This window comes from Apiospora hydei (assembly GCF_038363865.1).
Source record: "Apiospora hydei strain CBS 114990 chromosome Unknown utg000004l_segment0_segment0, whole genome shotgun sequence".
NCBI classification, from domain to species: domain Eukaryota; kingdom Fungi; phylum Ascomycota; class Sordariomycetes; order Amphisphaeriales; family Apiosporaceae; genus Apiospora; species Apiospora hydei.
Window position 1 is genome coordinate 5110225 of NW_027117363.1, and position 25660 is coordinate 5135884.

General features: G+C 54.3%; 6 protein-coding genes across 6 annotated transcripts; 4 read left to right on the forward strand and 2 right to left on the reverse strand.

Annotated features, from left to right (window-relative positions):
* Nucleotides 1–3696: 3696 nt before the first annotated feature.
* On the forward strand, nt 3697–6026 carry PG997_004132 (E3 ubiquitin-protein ligase RDUF2; the record flags this gene model as incomplete). Its single annotated transcript, XM_066808447.1, has 6 exons — nt 3697–4373; nt 4642–4794; nt 4838–5019; nt 5108–5411; nt 5470–5686; nt 5745–6026. The coding sequence occupies 6 exons, from the start codon at nt 3697–3699 to the stop codon at nt 6024–6026; spliced, it is 1815 nt and encodes a 604-aa protein (XP_066672065.1).
* Nucleotides 6027–7090: 1064 nt separating this feature from the next.
* Nucleotides 7091–8405, reverse strand: PG997_004133 (acyl-CoA dehydrogenase family member 11; the record flags this gene model as incomplete). Its single annotated transcript, XM_066808448.1, has 3 exons — nt 7091–7624; nt 7714–8181; nt 8307–8405. 3 exons carry the CDS (start codon nt 8403–8405, stop codon nt 7091–7093), a joined length of 1101 nt encoding a protein of 366 aa, XP_066672066.1.
* Nucleotides 8406–8560: 155 nt separating this feature from the next.
* PG997_004134 (uncharacterized protein) lies at nt 8561–8816 on the forward strand (the record flags this gene model as incomplete). The annotated part of the gene is made up of 2 exons (XM_066808449.1): nt 8561–8647; nt 8676–8816. The coding sequence occupies 2 exons, from the start codon at nt 8561–8563 to the stop codon at nt 8814–8816; spliced, it is 228 nt and encodes a 75-aa protein (XP_066672067.1).
* A 192-nt stretch (nt 8817–9008) lies between these two features.
* On the reverse strand, nt 9009–11963 carry PG997_004135 (WD40 repeat-like protein; the record flags this gene model as incomplete). Its single annotated transcript, XM_066808450.1, has 5 exons — nt 9009–9423; nt 9462–10646; nt 10715–11103; nt 11172–11880; nt 11947–11963. The coding sequence occupies 5 exons, from the start codon at nt 11961–11963 to the stop codon at nt 9009–9011; spliced, it is 2715 nt and encodes a 904-aa protein (XP_066672068.1).
* A 353-nt stretch (nt 11964–12316) lies between these two features.
* Nucleotides 12317–13555, forward strand: PG997_004136 (P34-Arc-domain-containing protein; the record flags this gene model as incomplete). The annotated part of the gene is made up of 6 exons (XM_066808451.1): nt 12317–12378; nt 12441–12682; nt 12738–13160; nt 13210–13310; nt 13375–13423; nt 13476–13555. The coding sequence occupies 6 exons, from the start codon at nt 12317–12319 to the stop codon at nt 13553–13555; spliced, it is 957 nt and encodes a 318-aa protein (XP_066672069.1).
* A 661-nt stretch (nt 13556–14216) lies between these two features.
* Nucleotides 14217–18283, forward strand: PG997_004137 (uncharacterized protein; the record flags this gene model as incomplete). The annotated part of the gene is made up of 3 exons (XM_066808452.1): nt 14217–17480; nt 17534–17877; nt 18217–18283. 3 exons carry the CDS (start codon nt 14217–14219, stop codon nt 18281–18283), a joined length of 3675 nt encoding a protein of 1224 aa, XP_066672070.1.
* Nucleotides 18284–25660: the final 7377 nt, after the last annotated feature.

A 25660-nucleotide genomic window follows, 5' to 3' on the forward strand; every position in this document is an offset into this window, starting at 1 on the left:
TGGTGCGGTGGTGCGGTGGTGAGGTTTCCGATGCCCATGTTGGGCCAATTCGCTCAATTTGCTGCGAGCTGGGGGCTTCCCAGACTGGGCCGTTGAGCTGAACACATCCACGTACTGCTACTACTACTAACTTACTACGTGCGTGGCTATATGCACTTCTTTCTCTTGCTTGCTCGTTCGTTCCTGGCCAAGCCGTCCTGAAATGAGAGGCAAGTGACCTCGAGGTAGCTAGCTGGGCGAGCCTGAAATTGAAATGACCGGACCGGCTCATATACGACCTGACCGTCCTACGACTGGGTCATCAAGATGAAGCGTTTCGTGGTTCAGGATGACGAACCCGGGACGACGCAGCTTCATTTCTCAACTCTTCCCTTTTTCGAACCCTGGCCCCCCCACCGTTTCCCATCAACTGCATGCAGCCTACCCTGGGATTCAGCACTCTGGATTCCCGTGTGCGCCTTGGGCGGCTGAATAAAGGAGCCCGGCCCAGGTCACAGAAAGATGGTGGAAAAGCATGGCCACCACTAGGTCTGAACTGAATCCGGCCGGCTGCTGTGTCATGGACGTCGATGCGACCTGTTGCAAGCTTATGCGGATTACCAGACCGAAGACCACTTTTTTCGTGCTTGCCCATTAGGTAGGTATGTAGTTGACAAGGGCATCCCATCCCGCTTCTTTTGTTGCAAGACCTAAACGTGAGGGTAGCCGGCGAGCCAATGACAAAGTGCACCCTCCAAATGCGCCTAAACGGGGGAGAGAAGTCCTTTTGACCATGGCGATGAAGCAAGCAAGCCGGATGCTGCTGTTGATGCTGCCGCTGCTGCGTTATACATGTCGCCATGCAATTATATCTGTCTCTGGCTGCTGGGCTGGTGGTGGTTTGGGCCAGGCACACAAGACATTGGCAGTACCCGTACCTATCGTATCATGCACCAAACAAACCAAACCACCTGTGACCTGAGGCCAGACGAGGGGTCCGTGGAGCAAAAGAGCCAGCAGCCACAAGTGTGTTTGGCCTCTTATCTCCCACTTCTTTTTTTTTCTTCGTTGTCACATGGGTTTCCGTTGCATTGGCCCGAGACGAGTATGACGGACCATTCAGGGGATTTTTTTATTATCTATTTATTCCTGCTTGTGCTGTCCCTCCAAACGCCTCCATATCTTCTCATTTGCGCATCATTACCGCTCGGTGATGGGCTGGGCTCGAAACCGACGCACGAGACTAAAAACTCAAGACATGACACTGAAGACTGGGACTGCACTGGGGTCGAGGGGAGGAGCCCAGTTAAAAAAAAAGACCAACAACTTTCTTGGGCGCATTCCAACTCCAAAGCAAGCATTGGATGCGATCCTGCCTGCTGCTTGCTGCCCGCCCCTCGTCGCTCACCTCATGCATTCCCATGCCCATGGTCTTTTTGAGGAGAATCCATTTGATTGTGCGCACGCATTTAGCATGGACTTTAGCCACCCGCTCAACATGCTATTTTCCACCGTATTGGCACTGGCAATTACGGCAGGCTGCTGATAAGGCAAGTACCGTACCTCACCTTACGTACATGCATACCTACTACTATGCCCAGAGTCGCTAGAAAGCCTAACATGTAAGTTCCATGGTATGTTGTTTGGTGCCCCATTTGCCGGCGGTTATGAACGCCGCCATTTTTATTCTGGACCCAGAACCCCAGGGCAGATTCCCCTCTCTTTCTGGGCCCCCGATCCAGGATCAATCACTGCCTACTGCCTACTGCCTACTGCCTACCGCCTACCGCCTACTGCCTATCTACTACATGCTTGATTAGTAGCGAGGCAGGGCCAGGCCAGGGCATGGCATTTGATGGCATGGCATGAAAGCTGAGTTGGGAAACCCTTGAGGATGGACTGCAGGTACTTGTTGTTCGCCCAGAGCCCCCCTTCGGCATCCTTGTATGATGTACGTACGTACGTACAAGACCTACCTACCTGGAAGCCGTCTGGTACTTACTTTATCGTATGCATGGAGGCATGTAATGTGTAATGTACCAGACAGGACGGACGTTCTTACACCAACAAATGCGTCTGGTGCTCTGCCCACCCAGACCTACCGCCCAGGCCCGGGAACTCTCCTCCTTCGTTCTGGCTCTGGCCCTGCTCTTCGCACCCCTCACTTATTAACCTGCCTGCCTCTTCTTGCCTACGCTGCTGGGCCGACCTGCTTTTCAAACTACCTACCAGTCCAAACTTTGGCCGTGGCTCTCTGGCTCTGGCTTTGGTTCTGGCTCTGGCTCTGGACATCTTATTTGCGGGTAGATACGCCCGACTGAGACTTGCTTGACCAAGATACACGTTACTTCCACTGGGTGTTTTATGGTCTCATCTATTTGGTCTCCGTCCATTTGATGCGCCCTCTCTCCGTCTATCCGTCTCGCTCCGCTCAGTCGCAGGCTGGCTGGCTATCCGTCCTTGTTCTTGTTCTTGTCCTTGTCCTAGCATAGTAATCCAGAGCGACTAAAGTTCGCCAACCACTCCCGGCCTGTCACTTACTTCTCTTCTTCCTTACCTACCTACCTACTTACTTACCTAAGGCTAAGGGAGAGCGCGAGCGAAAGAGAAGAGAGGAGAGGAGACGTACAGAGAGTTCCCTCCCCTCCATCCATCCTTGATCCAAAGCACCTCCATCCTTTCCCTCGTCCTCTCCTACCTCGAATCTATTGACCTATCTATTCATTCATCCATCCATCCATCCATCTACCTACCTACCTACCTACCTACTTACTTACCCGTCCATCAACCTAACTCGCTCTCTCGCTCTCTCGCCCCCTCTCCACACCCTCTCTCTCTCTTCCTCTCTCCTCCCTCATTTTCTCTCTCCCTTCCGGATCCCTCTTGTCCATCGTATCATCGCACTCCTCGCCCCGTCCCCGCCGCTCACTTTGGTGTGATTTTGACCTGGCCTGGACGATCCGGTTTCCACGTCGATCCCCCTCCATCTCATCTTGTTGCTCCCTCACCTTTTGCCTATGATCACTTCTACACTCATTTTGTGTCACAATCAGCCTGCCAAAGGTATCAATAAGAAAGAATTCAATATCCCAGTATTGCCTAGACCTGTCCATCCTCGTGACCTTGCATCCCCACACGGACTTGTGCGGTGCATGAATGGTCCCGAGCTGGCATCACGTTCGCTCCTAGTGATTCATTCCAAGTCAGCATTGTGACATTGAAGCAAGCGAGAGCACGCCGGCCACAAATTACCCCTCTGTCGGTCCCGTTCCAAGTTCAAACCAGTCCAGTCCAGTCCAGTGTTCACGCTGCCTGCTTGCAACCCAACGTCTTATCGCCGATTAGCCCGCCTTGCCTTGGCAAACGACCGGGGAGCCCCTCCCTCCAATCCGTGATCGACTGCTCAAATACCTGGTGGTGTGGTGCGACAAACCCCGTCTTTGCCTCGAGTAAAACTGTCGCAGGTTGAGCAGCGCCTACCGTCCGCACTTCGCTTCCATTCGCACAATACCAGCCTGGTTGGGGAAACAAACGCGGTCAACGGGCAGCAAGACTCGAGGAAACCCAGAAAGAGGGTGACCGGGAAATTAAAAAAAGAGCGTATAAGCCAACGAGGGGATCAGAAACGGACCGAGAGTCACTTACACGAACGAAGCCGTCAGTTTCGTGGGTCAACTCCGCCAACAACATATACGAGAGCGTCGTCCTGCGGCAACCATGGATCCCTCAGCCATGGATTTCGTGATGCACCGCTCACCTTCCGAGCCATCTCGCCTGCTGTCGGACACGATGCCTCAGCACCACTCGCCGTGTCCGGCGATGCGTGCCGCCGCCGCCGCCGCCGCAACATCACCAGAGCAACAACACCAAAACCAGGGCTTAGGGGCATCTTCTCGAATGAGTGGGAGGCCGCATTATGATCCTGTCCACGGAAGCACCTCCAGTGGCAATTGGTGGCAGCAGCCGCAACCGCAGCAGCACCAATATTCGCACCAACAGCAGACGATGCCGCATCTTGGCTGGCCTCCAGCACTCTACCCGCCGTTTGCTCGAACGACGGCCCCTCTATACGCCCCGAGTTTCCCGCCTGTACCTTCGCCTGGCGCGTCAAACCCCAGTACCGGGACCTCTTCTCATATTCCTCCTCGTATGCACAACCATGAGAACTACGGTGGGCACTCTCACCCACTCAGCCAGATGCACTCACCACCCACATTCCACCACCCGCCCACGATCCCCAGCCTGAACAGGATTGGAGGCTCGGCACCTGCTCATCACAGCCAAGGCTTCTCGACACAAGGAAACAACCCCGACTCGCATGTACCTCGTACTACCGGCTTGCCCGCACTGCATCCCTTCTCACCCATGGCACAAAATCAGCAGGCATCCCATAGGTGAGTGAAGATAGCACATGGATTTCATTACAAAACGTGGTGTTCTGGCCAATGGGTATTGACTGACGGATACAGCACACAAACATTCGGCAACAGCAGTTCCTCAGAAATGGATGCTGCACTACGGACGAGGCCGGACACTGGCGAACAACTCCGCGGGAATACCGAGGCCTCCCGGTTTTCGCATGAAGGTAGGCTGCTATGGCGAATTTTGGACGGCGAAGATTTGCATGTCATAGTTCCAACCAACGCTAATCTGAATCTCCAGATGCACGAGTGGCTATGGGGTACAGGAGGCATCAGCAACCGCTACCACCGCATCGGCCATCCTCGCCGCCTATGGGAGATATGCCAGCAATGCAATCATCTCCGGCACATTCAAGAGGGCCAAGGTTTCAACCGTCGAGTTCAGAACCGTCCAGTGACGAAGATACGGATCCTGAGCACGATGTACAAACGCTTAGGTTTCTGGAAGCGGTCTCCAACAACGGTATGGGCTACATGCAGGCATATATGGGGTCGGAAGAAAGAGTCCGAACACAGCAGCTTCTGAGGGGAACGGTGTCGGGTAAGCGAGTGGCATCCAAGAGTGCCATAGCCTCCTTGCAAAGCGTCGAGGTGTCCGAGTTGACAGACAGCGAACGAAGTAAGTTGCTACAGATTTTCCAGTTCCCGACGTTGTCGTTGCTGACAGTTCTAAGCCTGCATTATTTGTTACAACGAATTCGGCATAGAAAACCCCGAGGGTGTTCTTGAGGCACCCCTTCGACTTCCCAAGTGCAAACACATTTTCGGCGATCATTGCATCAAGAAATGGTTCGAGGAATCCGACAGTTGTCCGTACTGCAGAGACAAGGTCCCTTCCGAGCCCCAGTTCCAGCACAGTCACCCACGCTCACACCAAGCCATGATGCACATCGTGCGCCAGCAACATGGGTTTGGGGGGATGCCGCAGGCTTTGGGTGGGCATCGACAAGCCCGGGGTGAGCCCGGCTCCCAGAATCGCGCTGGGGATCCTGGTCGGGCTGCTGGCCTTAAGTAAGTATCTCGACAACCGCCACGCCCGAGCGACTTTTACTGATGGATACCTTTATAGCTTCGCTGAGATGTATGAGCAATCTCCCAACTTCCGCCGACCTGACGTGTCGAGCTTTCGTTCGACATGGCAAACTTCGCCAGGGCGCCGTTCGCCATCGGCGGATTTTAACGACAGCCGCCGAAGAACCCGGGCCCGACACGGTAGTTTCAGAGGCTCGCCGCCTTCGACGAGGCCAATGTCCTACACTGCTACATCGGGAGGCCCGAACCCACCTGTAAGCCATGATCGGATCTTGACATTTTGACTCGCAACCCTTCTAACACGTGTCGCAGTTTGCAAGGCAATACAATTCCAGCTTGGGACGGCACTCGATGCAATTCTCGAGTGCTTCGCCCAGGACCCGGCCTCTAGATACTCCTGCGTTCGAACTAAACACTCCACTCACCTTTCCCGGGGCCGACGTAGCAGGTCACCCTTCCCCACGGGGCTCTACGGAAGTCTCGAATAATGGAACTTATCCGCTACGCGCTGATTGGCGATCACCATGGGGATACCAAACCCCTGATATGGATGAAGGCCCTGACAGCCGGCCTCCCTTTCAGCAGTCGCCATAGAATGGGATCTGCAGTTATAGCCAACGGTTATATTGGAGACAGCACTGGAGTCCAGGCAGCACTTGAACAAAGAAATATCTCCTTCTCTGCAAGAGTGGCAACCTCTCCCAACTCCCAGATTGGCTACGGTGGTGTTCGACGACTTGGGCCGGCCCTGTGTCCTCGTCCGTACCCGTCGATGCTTTTTACGTTAATAGACATCTGCATTGTGCCCAAGTCATGTCTCACGGCAAACAGACAGGCCACACCACATTCCTTACCATGCCCTTTATGGCCTACCATACAAACTCCCGACAACGACGACGATCATCCGTTGGGACGGGGGCCTCGGTACTCTTCTCTCGACTCCTTTATGCGCTGTTATGTCGCAGTGACGCACACCAGACACGCACACGAAGCCTTTCATGGTCCTGATTCGGGACTGCATTTGATTTCCCATGCAATACACCTTCTGCTAGGAGTTTAGGGCGTTGAAGTGAAAGCTTCGTCATATTTTGTTTCAGTCTTCTCACCCTCGCGCGCACATGGAATGATTTGATCAATGGGTTGGCTTTTACGCAATGCATTATCGTTTGCACACGGACAGGGGTTCATCACAATGGGGAATGGGGGGTTTATCTGCATCAGGCGTCGACATTCATCTTTTCTCGTTCTGACACCCAAACCCCTATTTGTTTTGCGCAGCTGGCTATATCGTACCGATATACACGCGTGCCTTCATTCCCCCCTCACCACAGCGAGGAGATAGTCTCAATAAGGTAGTAATACAGATTGAGCGTAGCTATTGGATACTTGAGGGGGCTTTCTTTTCTCCGTCTCGGCCAATTTTCTCAAGTGGTGTCGCGTGACTTGATTGGGCTCGGTATATCAGAGATCTAGAACATTGGTAATTTTCCCATACAAACGTGCCAAAATGGCTTAAGAGTTATAACTACATTGGAGGAAATGTTGGCTATGTGTAGATACCCGTCCTTTTGGAGAGAATATCAAGTAATGCATGAGCTCATATGCTTCCTATCACTAATATGTGCGGACACGTTCCCGCCGCCGATATACATTACAGTTTAGAGTTTAGATGATATAGAGCGGTCGCCAGTTTGGCTTCCGCCTTCCTTCTCCTTCTCGACCAGGCTCCAGGCGAACTCGGCCAGCGGGTACATGGCCTCGGCGTGGTTGCGGGCCTTCTCGCTGCTGGCCTGGCGGGTGGCGACGCGCGCCGCGATGCCCTGGCAGATGGCCGAGAGGCGGAAGACGCTGAAGGCGACGGCCCAGTTCATCTCGGGCCGCGGGTCCCAGCCCGCCGTTGCCGCGTACCACTCCATGAGCTCGGCGGGCGCCGGCAGGCCCGGGGTGCGGCCCGGGAGGAAGGCCTCGCTCGAGCCCGCGTGGCGCATCGCGCTGTTGCCGCTGCGGTCGCCCGACGCGATGTAGAAGGGGTGCATGATGTTGGCCAGGTCCGAGAGCGGGTGGCCGACGGTGCTCATCTCCCAGTCCAGGATGCCGATGACGCGCGGTTCGGTGCGGTGGAAGACCAGGTTGTCGATCTTGTAGTCGCCGTGGATCAGGGTGCCGCGGTCGCGGGGTTGGCTTGTCGTCTGCTGCCTTGGACCGTTGTCGCTGCTGCCGCTGCTATCCTTGCCACCCCGAAGTAGGCCAGCAGCTCGTCGAAGTGCGGGAGCTGGCCTACGGGCTTCCGGGTGTCGGCGTCGACGGCGCGGGCCTGCGCCTCGCAGATCTGGCGCCAGGTCGCGAGCTGGCGGTTGTAGAAGCCGTCGCTCTTGCCGTAGGTCTCGAGCCCGACGTCGCGGGGCCGGACGCGGTGCAGGCGGGCGAGGGTGTCGACGGCGCTCCGCCAGAGGGCGCGGCGCTCTCCGGGCGAGGACGCGTCGGGCATGGCCGGGTCCTCGAAGATGCGGCCGTCGAGGAACTCCATGATGTAAAAGGGGGTGCCGATGACGTCGGCGTCCTCGCACAGGCAGTACGTCTTGGGCGTCGGCACGTCGGTCGGTCCCAGCGCCGTCAGGATCCGGTGCTCGCGCTCGACCTTGTGGGCCGCCTTGGACAGCAGCTGGCCCGGCGGCTTCTTGCGGAGGACGTAGCGCTGGCGCGTGGGCGAGGTGAGTTGGTACGTCGGGTTGGACTGGCCGAAGCCGAACTATGGGCGGAGGGAAGAGCGCAATGTCAGCCGGCTGTTTTTGGTCTGGTTTCGTTTCGTGCTCGTTCTGCCGTGAAAACAAAAGCCCAAATGAAAATAAAAATAGGGCGGATGGGCTTGCTTACCTGCTTCACGTCCAGCGGGACCTGGATCTCAGGCACATGCTTGCGGATGTACTTCTCGAGCGCCTCGACGTCGATGGGATGTCGCACGCGACCGGCCATTGTAGATGTTCTGGAGATGGATGGATTGATTTGGTGGCTGGAGAACGAACGGGCGGCCCATAGAACAGACGGGACACGGACGGACAAGCCCCAATGACAGGGCGGTCCCAGAGTATACCTAATGCAGATGTGCAGGTGGTGAGACAGCTAGCCCCATGGCTGGAAGCTGGAAGCTGGAAACTGAAGCCGTCCGTCGGGCAAACGACCTGCAACTCCTGTCTGCTGGGAGTGGTTGTGCCGAGGTAAGTCTGTCCCCAGAACCTGTCCCAGCTGTTGACCGGCTACTTCGAGCGCGCTTTCGTCACGAAAAGCCGGGGATCTTCAGTTCCCCAGTTTTGCGGGGGCGGGGTTGCTGGCGCCTGGCGCCCTCTAGCGGCCGACTTACAGGCAGAGCCAGAGGCTACCTTCTAGGTATGTACTTACTATCCCGTACATACATTGATGTATTGATCTAGTGTTGGCTGTTTAGGGGCAAGGCAAGCCTTCTTGCGAACGTTCAAGTATAAAGGGTATATACACATATATCTCTATCTTCGTAAATGCAACCACCCAAGCTAACTCCCCGGGCTTCGACTCCCTTTTCTTCTTCTGCTTCTTCTACTACTACGACACGTGCACAAAGGCTCGCTTCTTCACCTTTTGACTCTCATCAGCCTCGTCCCAGGTCTCATCAACATAGCTCTTGACGCTCTGGTCCTGCAGCTGCATCCCTACAACCTTGAGCGCAGCAATGTTGTATCCCATCTCATCCTTTTGTCGCTTGAGCGCCCTCCTGAGGTTCGCCCGTATCGTATCGAGCATCACCCTCATGAGTCGCGTCGACACTATCTGGCTGTGATGGGTCTTGAGCATGAAGAATAGGATCCGACACGTCAGCGGAATGTTCATCGACCTCATGGCGAAGATGTTGAGGAAGGTGAAGAGCATCTCGACCGAAGAAAACGGAAGGACGAGCAATGCATCATGCAGTGCAGATGCTTTGATGCGCTGTAGCACCGACATGACATGCTCCTCGGCGCTGATGCCCCCCAGCGCCATGAAAAGGGGTCGCGTTGCGGCGGCGCGGCATTGGGGTTGGCCTCCTTGGCTTGTTCCCAGTCCTTGATGACGTGCAAGTCGGCAAACCCCAGCTCCAGGGCTTCAACGATCCGCTCTCCCGCCATGAGCGTTTCCACCGTCTGCTTGCCCGCCGCTGCCACCTCGCCGTTCTCGTCTTCGTTGTCCGGGTCACGCTCGAGAGATGTCGTGAGCGTGCTTTCGTACAGCTCCTCGATTTCCTTTTCGCGTTCCTCTTCCAGGAAGATCTGCTCGTCCGTCTCGTTCCAGACGCGGATGCTCTTATCGTGACTGGCACTTACGATGAAGTTGCCACTGTGACTGACCGCCAGAGCCCAGATTTCGCCATGGTGACCATCGATCCTTTGAATCTGCTCGAACTTGTCGCCATCCCAGTACTTGATGGTGCGGTCTTTACTGGCACTGAAGAAATGGTGGCCGTTGCCGTCCTGGTTGTGTTGGACAAAGCCAACTTGGAGAATACTGTCCTGGTGAGCAAAAAGAGCCTTGTGGCAGTCTCCGAAGTCGAGACCCCAGATGCGAACGTTTTTGTCAGCAGAGCAAGTGACGATCAGCTTGCTGTCGTATGAGATGTCCATGTTCAAAACGGGTAGCTTGTGGCCGTAAAGGTTAAGATACAGCTTGAGCGAGTCTGTGAAGAACACCTTGACCGTGCTGTCCAACAGAGCCACAGCGAGGTACTTCGCGTCTGGCGAGAACTTGAGGCTGAGAATGTCGTCTGAAACTTTCAGAGTGCGTGACTGGACCAACTTTAAGCGAGGAGTCGTCCGCGTTGTTCCGAGGACCTCTTCTTGGACGATCTGGAAGTTCCAGAACTTGGCCGTCTTATCTGCACTGCCCGACACCATCGATCGACCATCCGGATGCACTTGCAGTGACCAGACGGAGCCATCATGCGCAGAGACTTCGTCGAGCAGCGTCGCTGACGCAACGTCAAACAGTTCGAGCTTTCCCTCCTTCGTTCCCACGACTACGACCTTGTCTCCCGGGAGAAACGCGCAGCAGAGTGCGTAGCCACATTCGAAGGTCCTGATACAGGACTGTGTCTTGACATTCCACACCTTGAGGCTGCCATTGGAGGCTGAGGCGAGCATCTTGTCATCAGAACTCAAGTCTAAGGAACGGATATCAGCGCGGTGACCCGGCATCTCGACGGCGAGGGCCCTGGTGTATTCGGGTGTCGCCTCCTCCCCTTTTTAGAGCTCTTTTCCTTGATCGCAATGTTGAATAACTCCAATTGGTTATTGGTGGTGCCAATCAGTAATTGAAGCCCCTTCTGCCCGTGGTTGTCGGCCCAGTCGACGGATCTCACTTTGCCGCCTGTTCGGACAATAAGATGCTGTGCAAAAGCCTCTGTTACCGAAGCCTTGCTGACATCTTCTTCCTCGCCGTCCATCTCCATCTCCTCGTCCTGAGCACCGGTCTTTGCTGCCAGCTTCTCTCTTCTTCTCTTCTTCTTTCGGGCCAGGCTCTTCTTTATCTCCGCCTCCGACCGTATTCTCCATATCTCCACCGCCTTCTCGGGTCCGTGGACGGCGAAGTAGTCGCGACGGGGGTGGAAGATGATCTCGGTAGCTTTGTCTTTTCCATTTCGGAATAGGGTGCCCCTGTCATGGAGGAACTGGATGTTTTGGGGGCGTCGACTTGCTGCTGGGTAGCTGCTAACCCGGCCGCATCCAAAGCCCAGACCTTCAATTCGCCGGAGTTGCCGGCTGTAATGCAGCCACTGTAGTCTGGAGAGAGGCCCAGCGCCCAGCACTCGCCGTTCGTTTGGGCAATATGTGTTTCGATGCAGTGCTGTGTCGACAAATCCCAAAGCTTGATCAAGGCATCCTTCCCGATGGTGACCAGGAATCCGTCTGTAGCTCCGGACGAACCGTCGAGGACCATTGCCTGGTCCGCATCTTGGCCCTCGACCTCGGACTGCGGCTCCACAAACTGGAGGCCTGTGACTTGATCCTTATGCCCTCGAAGCTTGAATTGACCTACTTCGGCAACCAGATCCCAGATGATGACATCTGTATCTCTCGAACCACTGGCCAGTCGTACTCCCGACTTGTCGAAGGCAAGAATGGTAATGGCGGATCGGTGGCCGTTGAAGCTGACAATGACGGTGGAGATTTTGCTGTCCCATAGGCGAATGCTGCCGTCGTCGTAGCCGACAGCGTATAAGTCCTTGTCGGTTTTGCTTTGCGCAATGGCCGTGACCTGTGCGGAGCAGTTCTCGTCCCGCCAGCGGCTCAGGAGCTCGCCCTTCTTGATATCCCATGTGAGGACCTCCTCGTTCGCAGCCGCGACGGCCTGACCGGCGCTAGTGTTGGAGCGACCACTCGGCGTCCATAATATGTTGGAGGTGGACGAGGTAACGAGACCAAAGGATTTGGAATGCTCGTATTTGCTGTGCGTGAGAGGTCTAGTGTCAGGGAGAGCCCCAGAGGCGAAGGGTTGGATGGGCAGGACTTACAGATAGGATTTGACCATGGTGACGGTGCTGATCCCCAATACTAGAACATCTGCGCGTGTAAGTGGAGGGTCGAGTCTCGAGTGGTTTGCGCATTGGAACTTTTTTCAGAAATCTTGCGATAAGAAAGCCTTATCGGTCGCAACACACGGACCCTCAGCAGAGCAGCCAAGCAGCCAAGTTCGAACCCCACCCGACAGAGACGACAGTGCTCTGCCCCACTAAGCTCTCAGCACCCAGCACTCAGGCCAATCCAGCTGCTACCCTTGGCTGCTGCAAGACGACGACATCGTCTCTGTCGCCGTCGCTACCACCACCTCCCCATCCATCCTCCCCCAGCACTTAGGAGCTTGCTTACAGACCCGCCATCAAGATGCTTCTGCTGGACTACCAAAACGTCCTGATCCAGTCCGTTTTGACGGAGAGGTTCTCTGGGTAAGCCTGACCGTGCATTGTGTCCAATCGGTCTGTCGCATGTCCCCCTAACCCGGCTCTAGAGCACCGCCCGCATCCATCGACCAGACTGTATCCGACTTCGACGGCGTCACCTTCCACATCTCCACCCCCGAGACCAAGACCAAGATTGTAGTTTCTATAAACATCCGATGCTTCAAGGAGCTGGTCCAGTACGGTGCAGAGCAAGTGCTGCAGCGCGAGTACGACCAGTATGTCATTCCGCCCGAGATTGGGTATGACTTTTCCATCTTGGTAGATCTGGAGAGCCTGCCCGCAGAAAAGGGTAAGAAAGCAGCAACCCCATCAAGATGAGCGTGCGGCACTGACTGGTCATGTAGAGGAGCGAGATGAATTGATCAAGAAGATCTCCCTGATGAAGCGAAACGCCATGGCTGCACCCTTCGAGCATGCCTACGAGGAATACTACAAGCTCAAGGAGGCCGCTTCCCAGTACACATCCGAAGAAGCACCTCAGGGCGTCCGAGAAGGTGGAGACGTCATGGCCATCCATTACCGCGAGGAGGAAGCTATCTACGTCAAGGCCAGCCACGATCGTGTAACAGTCATCTTCAGCACCGTTTTCCGCGAGGAGACAGACCGCATATTCGGTAAGGTCTTTATCCAGGAGTTCGTCGACGCTCGTCGGAGAGCTATCCAGAATGCGCCCCAGGTGCTGTTCAGGAACGACCCTCCCCTGGAGCTGCAGGGTGTGCCAGGTGTGCAGACCAGCACCAGCGGAGAGGTCGGATATGTGACATTCGGTAAGCTCGACTCCTCTCAATCTTCCACGAACTACACTAACAGCTCCAGTCTTGTTCCCTCGTCATCTGACCCCTCAGCGGATGCCCGATGTCATCTCGCACATCCAAACATTCCGCGACTACTTCCACTACCACATTAAAGCCTCCAAGGTACGTACGACTTGCTCTCCTCACGCTTGGAAGCCTCGTATTTTCGTGTGCTAATGGACTGCAGGCATATATCCACTCGCGTATGAGACGGAGAACCGCAGACTTCCTGCAAGGTATGCCGTTATTTTCCAAAAGGATAGGGCCTAGTGAAGCTAATCAGTATAGTTCTTCGACGAGCTCGTCCAGAGAACGAGGAAAAGGGAAAAAAGACGGCAAGTGGGCGAACTTTCAAGGTCCAGGGTTAGGTGTAGGTGGAGGATACAGCAGACTACTCAACCGCCGAGGTGGCTGTCTAGCCCCCAAGCGGCTGGGAACAGTACTAGAAACCAAACAAGCAAGCTACTCCATGGTTGCCTCTATTTAATTGCGGCCTTCTTCGTAGACGTAACTGACCCTTTTACTGGTGCTTTGCGTTGCGGCTCGGCAACCAACTTCTTGGTTATCATATATGGTATCTAAACACATACAGAAATGCGGCAACCAGTGATGGGAATAAAGATGCCGCCCTTCGAGCCCTTGTTTCCAGTACATACATACCTGAACCATGATCGCATAGCTGACCACATGTGGTAACAATGTTAGCCCAGCAGCCCAGGCCAGGGGGGTGGGGCTGAATTGGTGATTACCTAATAAAATGCATTTAATGGGAGAGACGCGCCGCCACCTCAAGTTCAGCCACCCGCCACATGATTATCGATCCACTAAGCCTTTTCGTCTCTAGCGTTCTTGGGTTGATCAGAGCTTCCAAATTCTCGACGCATCTCATCGCGACCAGACTAAGGCAAGGACAACGTCGTCGCGATTCTACATCTCCTCCATCAATACTTTTCGCCAATCAGAGCTTCAGTCATCACTATCTACCACTTGGAAAAGGTCATGACCGACGGCGGCTAAGCTGATAACAAAATGTCGGACGCTGACTTCGAGACCATTAGAAAGCTCCAGGCAGAGCGCAACGCAGCCGCCGCAGCTAAGAAGAGCTCGCGAACCTTCGACCCTTCCAATCAGCGATCCGACAATACGTCCACCAAGGCCAGCTTGACGGAATCCTTCGATACCGACCTGTATTCTCGTGATGGCGGCGACAAGTATGCAGGCTACCTCACCTCCCTCCCCGCCGATGGCGATGAGGACATGCAAGATGCCGACGCCGACAATTCGCGGCGCTTAGTCGGCCAGTACACCGCGACCAAGTCCCAGATCGAGGAGTTTGCACATGGCGATGGAGTTGAAGAAGACGATCCCTTTGCTGGACGCGGGGAGAAGAGCACCAGAATCGTTGACCGCGAGACCGACTACCAAAAGCGCCGCTTCGATCGCACCCTGACTCCTACCCGGGCCGATCCCTTCGCAGCAAACCGCCAAGCCGGTGCTGCCGAGGATGGCGACAGCTACCGTGAGATCATGGAACGGAGAGAGATTGAGAGGGAGGAGGAGCGAGTGAGGCAAGCCATCCAAGCGAGGCGCGAAGCCGGTGAAACAAACGGCGAGGAACACCAAGCCACACTGCAAGACGGCAACAAGGAAAACGCCGAAGCAGGCTCAACCGACGTCGCCACGACCCGCAAGCGTAAGAAGAGATGGGATGTTTCCTCAACTACTGTCGACGAAGCTGCGCCCGAGGCTGCTGATGGCAAAGCGAAGCGATCCAGGTGGGACCAGGCCCCAGCCCTATCCGCCCCCGGTGCCGCTGATGCTTCCAAGAAGCGCTCGCGGTGGGATCAGGCGCCCTCTGCTACACCGGTAGGCAATAGTGGGTTGGTTACTCCCATGCACCCCTCTCAAGCAGGCGCTGCCACCCCTTCGTTTGGTACGGACATAGCTGGACCCAATGCGGCCATCAGCGATGAAGAGCTCGACGCTCTGCTTCCCGGCGAGGCTGAAGGCTACAAAGTTCTTGAGCCGCCACCGGGATATGCCCCGACTCGGGCCCCAACCCACCGAGTCACTGCCACGCCGTTGCCCTCGAACTACGGCGGGTTTATGATGCAAGAGCCCGAGAGTGGAAGACTCGGTCAGAACCAGATCCCCAAGGAAATCCCTGGAATTGGAGATCTGCAGTTCTTCAAGCCCGAAGACATGGCCTACTTTGGCAAGCTGACCGACGGATCTGACGAAAACGCCCTGAGTGTGGAGGAGTTGAAGGAACGGAAGATTATGAGGCTGCTCCTGAAAGTCAAGAACGGTACACCTCCTATGCGTAAGACTGCTCTTAGACAGCTCACCGACAATGCGCGACAGTTCGGTGCGGGACCTCTGTTCAACCAGATTCTGCCACTCCTTATGGAGAAAACCCTCGAGGATCAAGAGCGTCATTTACTGGTCAAGGTCATCGACCGTATTTTGTACAAGCTGGATGACATGGTCCGCCCCTATGTTCACAAGATTCTTGTGGTCATCGAGCCCCTTCTTATTGACCAGGATTACTATGCTAGGGTTGAGGGCCGAGAAATCATCTCCAACCTGAGTAAAGCAGCCGGTCTCGCCACCATGATCAGCACGATGAGACCAGATATCGATCACGTCGATGAGTATGTGCGGAACACCACTGCACGAGCTTTCGCTGTGGTAGCATCGGCGCTCGGTATCCCGGCTCTCCTGCCATTCCTTAGGGCTGTCTGCCGGAGTAAGAAGTCATGGCAAGCTAGACATACCGGTGTCAAGATCGTCCAGCAGATTCCCATTCTGATGGGCTGCGCTGTCCTCCCCCATCTCAAGGGACTGGTTGACTGTATTGGCCCTAACCTCAATGATGAGCAGACCAAGGTCCGGACAGTCACCAGTTTGGCAATTGCGGCTCTGGCCGAGGCATCTAACCCCTACGGTATTGAGAGCTTCGACGATATCCTCAACCCCCTTTGGACTGGTGCTCGAAAACAACGAGGCAAGGGTCTCGCTGGTTTCCTCAAGGCTGTCGGTTACATCATTCCTCTCATGGATGAGGACTATGCCAACTACTACACTAGTCAAATTATGGAGATTCTTCTTCGCGAGTTTTCCTCGCCAGACGAGGAGATGAAGAAGGTTGTTTTGAAGGTGGTCTCGCAGTGCGCCGGCACCGAAGGTGTCACGGCGGGTTATCTCAAGGAGCACGTGCTGGATGAGTTCTTCAAGAGTTTCTGGGTGCGCCGAATGGCACTTGACAAGCGAAACTACAGACAAGTTGTCGAGACGACAGTCGACATCGGCCAGAAGGTCGGTGTGAGCGAGATTATCGAGCGTATCGTGGTGAACCTCAAAGATGAAAGCGAGGCTTACCGCAAGATGACCGTCGAGACGGTCGAAAAGGTTGTTGCCGGCTTGGGATCCGCAGATATTGGAGAACGACTAGAAGAGCGCCTGATTGACGGTATCCTCCACTCCTTCCAGGAGCAAAGCGTCGAGGATATCATCATGCTCAACGGTTTCGGCACCGTTGTGAACTCACTAGGCACCCGATGCAAGCCTTATCTGCCCCAGATCGTCAGTACAATCCTGTGGAGACTCAACAACAAGTCAGCTACCGTGCGTCAGCAAGCAGCAGATTTGATCTCCCGGATCGCCATGGTGATGAAGCAATGTGGCGAGGATGCGTTGATGGGCAAATTGGGTGTTGTCCTCTACGAATACCTCGGTGAGGAGTACCCCGAGGTCCTGGGAAGTATCCTTGGCGCCTTGCGATCCATTGTCACTGTCGTTGGTATCAGCCAGATGCAACCACCCATCAAGGACTTGCTTCCTCGCCTGACCCCTATTCTACGAAACCGACACGAAAAGGTACAAGAAAACACCATTGATCTTGTCGGTCGGATCGCCGACCGTGGCCCCGAAAGTGTCAACGCTCGCGAGTGGATGCGTATCTGCTTCGAGTTGCTGGACATGCTGAAGGCACACAAGAAGGGCATCCGACGAGCGGCCAACAACACATTCGGTTTCATCGCCAAGGCCATCGGTCCCCAGGATGTGCTGGCGACCTTGCTCAACAACCTTCGGGTGCAGGAGCGTCAGTCGCGAGTGTGTACGGCTGTGGCCATTGGCATCGTGGCCGAGACTTGCGCGCCCTTCACCGTTCTTCCTGCCCTGATGAACGAGTACCGAGTGCCTGAGCTGAACGTCCAAAACGGTGTGCTCAAATCCCTGTCCTTCCTGTTCGAATACATTGGTGAGATGGCCAAGGACTACGTCTACGCCGTCACCCCCTGCTCGAGGACGCCCTGATTGATCGGGATCAAGTGCACCGACAGACGGCCGCCTCGGTCGTGAAGCACATTGCCCTGGGCGTGGTCGGCCTCGGCTGCGAGGACGCCATGGTGCATCTGCTCAACCTGCTCTACCCCAATCTATTCGAGACGAGCCCGCACGTCATCGACCGCATCGTCGAGGCCATCGAGGCCATCCGCATGGCCGTGGGCCCGGGTCTCGTCATGAACTACGTCTGGGCCGGCCTCTTCCACCCCGCCCGCAAAGTGCGCCAGCCGTACTGGCGCTTGTACAACGACGCGTACGTGCAGTCGGCGGACGCCATGATTCCTTACTATCCCAACCTGAGCGAGGAGGGGATTGATAGGCATGAATTGGCTATTGTCCTGTAATTACGGGGCGGGCAATGACATATTTATACATATCAGCGCGGCTGTGTAAGTGCATGGTAATGGCCTCACGTGTGGAGGAGGGGGGAAAGGCACGTTTTTGGAGGGTAGGATAGGAGGAGGTAGGATAGACACGGGAGATCCTGATCCGAATTGCAAAGGAGTTCTTCGGCCCTAGGTTTTCAACGGGTTAGCATGGGAAAGTCGTGTCATTATTGTACAGTTACAGACCAAAACGAACGAGCAGTGGCCTCCCGGATCTTATAGCGGTTCATGGGCGAAATTGTATTGCAATATGTATGACTTGAATCTTTTGATATCATGTGGCCCTATTACAGTGCTGCCTCCGTTGTGCTGAAGCCCCTTATCCCCTTCAACATGCAAGGCTCGGCTGTCCTGCTGTAGTATCTCTTCCGCATATGCGATTTACGTTGTATACCCCTCCCTGACTGGGTATCATCATACACACTCTCCGTGTTTTTCTGCAAGGGACCAGTTGGTTTTTCTTTTTCTTCTTTTTCTTTTTCTTTTCCCTCTCACCTCGTGACTGTTTCCTGATTCGCATGTTTTTTTCTTTTTCATCGTCTTTCCTGGACTACGATCTGGGAGGGAGGCCAAAGCACTAGGATGAGAAGTTGCAACCCGGTCTGGACCATCCATCATCAAAATGGAATCACTCAAGGCGATGCTAGGCTCGTATTTCAAACGGGGAAGTTGTTGAGTATCAGAGTTCAAGACACTTGATTCTGGGAAGGGATCCATGTGCCCAGGAAATTTCTATGAAAACTGTTTCGTCCCCATAAACAATGGCCTCCATCTACCTGCTTTTTGAGTATCCTCCTGGCTGGACTCGCGAACCACACCTCTCAAGAAGTCTCGAGCGGTCTGTTGGTTACGGTGTCTCGGGGGCCAGAGTCGGATAGAATGAGACTGACACAGCGTGTCGACAATGAACGTTATTTGTTCTCTCTGTTTCCCGTGTCTTACCCTATCACGAAAGCGGCAACTTTATCATCTGCAGCTTGTTTGTGGGAATCACCCTCACATACACACGGACACACAGTGAGAATGAAGAAAGAAACTAGAGAGCCCGGGAGGTTATGTTGCTTTACCTCCCCCTTGACCACACAGCATGGGCATATTGCCCCCGGCTGTAGACTTGACCACATCGCTAAAGCGCTCTACCACATGTGACGCCGACCAGAGCCTTCTATAGTTGTTGCCATCTTGCAAAACATGTTTCCAAGGTGCTGCCTCCTTCTCTTCTGGGTGTCAACCCGGCGCGCAAGGCAGGCTCCCGTCTTGTACGACGCACATAGGAGCATATCTGACGCCATAGGTAGCACAGTCCCGCAGAGATATGACGTCGAAAGAACATATCGAGTCCTGTAAATCAAGCTGCGCCGACTCTCTCATGCGAAGCCAAGGGCCGCTAACCACTAGCTAGCTAGCTAGCAGTTCATGAGGTCTGCTTTAGCTAGACCCCAAATAAGAACCGCTTGTAGTTGGGATGACAAGACAGCATGTGCCGAGAGCAGAGAGACTTGAGCTGTACCCTGCTGCATTCTACACATGCCATGCCAGCTAGACCTTCTAGAAGGCTTCGCTCCCTCGGGGGATTGTCTGGTAGATGATGATCCCAATTCGGGATACATGTGAAGATACGATGCGATGCAGGGTTTTTGTTTCCCTCAGGGCCGAAAACAAAAGGACAGCCAGCCCATGAGTCCTTGGTGACCTACATTCACCCGTCGTCTCGCATTGATCAGCGTGTTGCTCTCCCGACCAAACCCCAGAGGGCCACGCGAGCTGCCCTGAAGATCTCTGCGTGACCGGACCCGAGCGGCTCAACCGTTTGCTCTCAACGAGGCAAAGATGACCAGGAAAAGCCACAACGTGTTTCCAACGTGCTGGGAACACTGCCGAACCCCCTCGTGGTCCTGTCTGCGTTTCTTGCCCATTCTTTTGGCCCATTAATTCCACCGCAGCGGAACACTACGTCTGCTGATCAAACCCCGGGATTTCTCCCCATGCCTCGTGCCTCCTCATCCATCACCACTGCTGGTGGGTTGGATTGGCACAAGAAGCAACTGCCTCGTCAGCCCGTCATCAGAACTGTTTCGGCGTGGCCGGGTCGTTGGGTGCAACGGGCAAGGCAAATTTCCGCATCTGCTCTCGTATACTCCCACTGTCATGCTCCGCGACTCCTTTTCCCGCACCCTACCCTAGCCTACCCTAGGTCGCAGGGCTGCTTTAAGCCGTACGTATGCACAATACAATGTCCACCGCATTGGTCCCTACCTGGCTCCAGGAAGACCTTTGCAGGGCAAAGGCAAGAGGTACATGGGAGTGAGAAAAGGTACGTGGTGTCTTCAGGACTCGAGATCGTCGGTGTGGAACCGCCATCCCAGCGCGTGTACGTGTGTCTGGCATCTGTGTTTGTGTTACTTGGGGCTCGGTACTTCCCTTGCCTCCATCTCGTTCGAGTGTACCAGCAGAAGCAGAGACGGTAGCATCCAGCTTATGGAAAATGAGGAGGCGGCGGCATGCAATAAGCTTCGGTACGGGTCCCCTACGATACCCGACCGGGACATGATCGGCGGTCGTGCATGACAAAAGACAAGGAGATGTGTGCTAAGATGACAGCAGAGTCCCGGTATCTAACGCACCAACCGGGGTATCCTCATTCGGGCCATTGGCTACAGCAGATGCCCAGCAACTGGCGGTGAGGTACTTGTGTGTGTGTGTGTGTGTGTGTGTGCGTGTGTGTGAGGGTGAGGGTGCCTGGGGGTGCCATGGTGCAATTCTTGTTCGTTGCGCATTGGAGACTAGAGGAAGGGAGTGGTTGTACTGGAGGAGTAGGGGAGATGGTTGGCGACGGAGATTGCGATACTGTACTGTGCCGTACTGTCCTGTCCTGTACGGGATGGATGAGGGGAGACAGAGAGAAAAGGGGGAGCCCATTGAGGGATAATTGAGTAGCGAAGACAAAAAAAAGGAAGAGGAGAAAAAAAGGCAACGTCCCCGCCAGTAGATCGCCCGAGGGCTTGGCCCAGCAAAGGACTTACTCGAACGAGATGAAAACCAAATGAATGACACGCGGCCTTTCCCCACGTTTTCGGGGAAACAGAGATATAGATGACTAGAATCGACTGATTGGGGACAAGATAGCAAAATGCATAGCTGTCCACAAAACGGTCCATTGTAATCATGGATCGCCAGTCAGGTGTTCGTCCTAGCTGCTGGGAGTCGGTTGGTGTTGGCCATAGAGTCTGTAGGTACAGCATGGCACGTCAATTGACGATGCTTGGCCATGCCAGCTAGCAAGAGAGGGGAGAGCAAGGAGGATAGTGGCAAATAGCAATAACAATAATACAAAATCGTGTGTCTCTGGGAGGATGCTGCCATCATGATAGGTCGTTGCTAGGGAAAATGGGCAGGCACCTTGAGTAGCTGCAGAATGCCGCACACAGCTGTCAGCCTCGTCAGCTTGGTGAGGTTGACAGGACTATGGGGGGGGGATAGTTGCATTCCGTGTGTCGTGATAGGATGGATAGGAGGGGGCCGAATAGAGGGGTGCTATGTGGTAGAAAGAGTATAGAATACTTACTTCCGTAAGTACGTACATACCTACCCCTACCACGAGAGCACTCGCTGCTGTCTGTCTGAAAGTAAAGGGCATGGATGGTATCGGATCGGGCATGCCAGCAGTGCAGTACAGTACCTGTGCAACTGACTCCGACTCTGGCCAAAGGCTAGAAGGCAAAAGGAGGCGAGATTCCCATGTGCAGTTAGGATGGCATTTGCCCCAAACCCCATCTTGCAGTGATATCGCGTCGTGTCGCACTGAAACCGGTTTTTAGTGCCACCATCAGCCGTCAGGACATCAGGCAGTGGATGGTGTAGAATGTATCTACATGTAGGTATGGAGTGCAGCGCGCGTGGTAGAATGCAACCGATGCCTCTACTACATCGACTATAAGTATGTAGGTACATGCTCTGAGCAGCAGACAGACCTGAGGCTTGTGTGAACTGGGCTGAAATGAATCGAATGCTTCCAGTCAATTGATGCAAATTCGAAGTACAGCAGGGCGGGTTACGTACCGACTTACGCAAACTCGAGATTCGCGAAGTGCGCAAAGGAGATGGGAGGAGACGTACCTACAGACAGTGGGTTGGTTGGGTAGGTATGTACATGTATGTAGGTACCAGACGAAGAAGAAGGACAAAATACTCAACTGTATGGATGCACTGTGTACCGTCCTACTTTTTCTTCTCCTTGTCGAAGGAACCGAATTGGGCAGTTACTGTCTTAGCACGGGCTGGCAGGGATCTGGGATTGTGAGCAAAGCTGGGGAGCCCCCTTGACGGGAGATGGCATCTCACCAGCACACGAATAAGCCAGCAAATTAGACGGCGGAGCTTGACGGGGGCACCTACGTCATTTTCGTTCTTTTGCTTACCACCTCCATTGCACTTGACGACAACCCCCCCAAGATATCGCCGTACCCCCCATCTACCCATCTATCTACATAACCTTGGGACGAGTCGAGGCGGTTGGCAACCAGGAAACACGCAGCGCTTTCATTTCGTTAGGGGAGGAGGGGAGGTTCGCGGTCAGCGATACCCAGCAATCAGCTCCTTAACTAACGTTCAATATGTACCAGAAAAGAGGCGAATAAACTGGGCCAAGAGGGTGGAAGCTTCCACATAACCACGCGTTGCTTGCTAGGAGGCCCTTGTAGGGTGCTAAATAGTCTCTGCGAGTTCTTCTGGCGTTTCTCTGGAAAGGAAAGGCTGAAGGTCCGTCAGTTGATGTATTGATTGATGCATGTATTTTCGGGGCGCGAGGTTGTATCTTGGGCCAGTCTTGGGAGCGTCCTTGCATCTGGCTTCGTAGCGGTTGGTAGCGGTTCGTAGCGTGCGCTAGAGGTGCCTGCTAGTACCGCTACAAGACTCGAGATCCAATCCTCCAAGTCAGTTCCTCGAGGCGCACATTCGAGCTTGGAAGGGCTGCCCCTTCTTCGGTGCCTGGACGTTATCGCCGCGCCGCCAGGCACCATGTCATGCCTGCACGGTACATGGTACACCCCATCATGGCCTGAAGGCGGCTGACAGGATCGTGGGAGTTCTAAGCTTCGAAACTACACTTATGTCATAGCAGCCCGAAAATAGGACGAACCTGTTCATGCGTTTCAAGTGGTATGCCGCCGGTCCAGTGGTCGACTGTATAGCCTCACTCTAAAATACTTATTTTCGGGCACCCTTAGCTGCTGCCTGCATTGTTTGTTGCGTGTCAGGAGCAGGAGCAAGAGCAGGCGCAGGCGCAGGAGAAAGAGGAGGTGGCAAACTTCCAAAACACACACAATGCTGCCCAGCATGCGCGTAATCGATGCAGCCGTAGCAGGCAGACCTGGCCATTACTACATACTGAGCAGTGACGCATGTGTATGCGCGGGTTGCCCGCTTACTGTTTGGATGGGTATGTGTCTCGGGGTGGTGCGGCCTTGCGACCTTCCAATTGGATTCCAACCTAGCCGTGTTGAAACTTTAGTCGAACACATAAGGAAGGACCCTGGATCTCGTGGTTGCGCGCCGATATAGGAGAGCCAGCTGTTTGATTGGTCGTAATGTTCGTTCTTGCCTGCAACTGGACCTTTATTAAGTGCCTACCCTATCTGCTATTGAACCAAGGAGCCATGGCCCATGCGAGCCTGGCTTGGCTTTTGAAAGCGCATCCAGTAAACATCCATCCTTCCATCCATTAACCCTCAGATGGGCCCCTAAAAGAACCCCCCCCATGGCCCATGGCAGCCCATCTTCTTCCGTTGGGTGGACCCCCATGTGCAGAGCAGAAAAAAAAGAGAGAAAGAGGCCCTGCCACTTTTCAAGCTTCAGCATCCTTGCTGACATACGACGTCATTCCAGTCGGGCCACTCTGTCGTCATTGGTCGAAGCGCCCCCTGCCCATTCATCCATACTGTCGTACTAGGTAATATCAAAGTCATCGTGCGGTTGCTCCATATTGTATCTGATTGCTGTTTCATCGTGAGCAATGCAGGCTGTTTGGTTTTGGTTTATTTTATTTATCTATATATCTAAACCATTTTAATTGCGTCGAGTGTGCAGCCTGAACAGAGATATATCTGGTGGGTTTCTATACGATAGCACTTTTGGTAGATTGATGGATGGATGGATAGATGGACAGATCTCGGAGAGGCCATTTACTGTATGCCGTACTGTGCGCTGCACCGTATACTTATGATTTGACATGCTTCAACTTTTATCGACAGGACACAGCCCCCGTTGTTTACTCTACATCCACAGTACCATACGGTTGGGCTCCGAGCAGAAGTCCTCCTCTCCGCTTCGCTAGTTGCTGGTCCTTACAGTACTTCCCTCTCGAGTGATAGGTAATAGGCCTCACTTGTCGGCAGCATGGATGGATGGATGGATACATGTACCTACGTAGACCAGGTTCTAGTAGAATATACTGCCACATGAGTAGCAATCGCCGCCGCCGGGGCTGGTCCGTCTCGCCGTCCGGCTTTTCTCGTCTGATACCACCACTAACCATCGGCTCGGTCGGTGATGAAATGCGTGCATAGTAATAGGGCTTGGGCTTGTTCGCTTGCCTGGCCGTCGCCCCCAATAGGATGATGCATTTTGGTAGCAGGGAAGGAAGGAGGGAGGGCGCTTCTCCACACATTGTGACCTGCTCACAGAGGTAGGTATGCAGTGTGTAAAGTAGTATGTAGTATGTAGTTGGTAACCTACCTACCCTTTACTTGTATTCTGTCGCGGGATATAATGGATTATCGAATGGGCTTCTTTCTATTCTGGACCAGTCGGAACGTCCCAAAAAAACAAAAACGCCGTGACACCCCAAATATGAAAGAAAAGAATGGAGCTCTATGTATAAGTGGGCGACGTTGCAAGGAATGCCCGACCCCAATCGACTACTGCACACTTACATACTGCTGTACAGTACTGGTCGGTTGCGTCTGACACCGACGCGGCGTTGCGGCCCCTTCCAATTAGGTTGTTCGGGGCGCCCAGGCAAAGGAGAGACTTTCCAAGAAATAAAAATGCTCCCGAATCCGGCTTGTTCCACCCCGTCTCATTGGCTAGACGCGCCTATACTCGACTGGGGCTGGGCGGGGAATGGCCCGAGGGAGGGTTGTCCAGCCGGGGTGTGCAGCCGGGGTGCCCTTCGCTCGCGGCGTTTCTTTTCTTTTTTTTTCTTTTTCGTGTTGTGTGTTCTTCGTTCCTACTTGCCCACCGCCGTTTTGATATGGCTGAATATGGGTTCGTTACCGGCGGGCGCTGTCCTCCTTGTGCCACTTTGGGCCAAACCAACCCTTCATCTCTTCGTACTGGCGTTGCATCCGTTCTGTCATCTAATGCGCGACGCCTTGTCCAGTGGAGTTGCCTCGATGCATGCGACCACACAAAGTGTCACTGGATCTAGTGACCACCCACTCGTTGTAGTGCCAGCACAGTTTGAATCCCTGGAAATGAAGGGTTCGCGCGTTTTCACTATGGGTTTTCCTGTCATCGTGTTCTTGCCGGCTTGCGATCGTCATGGCGCAAAAGTGACGAGAGATTAGACAACACAAAGCAGCAGCAAGCAGCATCAGCCTTGCCAACCATTCTAGGCAGCTTATACAGATATCTTGTAAGATGTGCCCGGCGTATAAACGTGTGTGACATGGCATGGTGAGTGAGTGAAGGCAGAGTCCAGGGTAAGCAGGGATCGCGCCTCGTCCGCATCGTATAGTC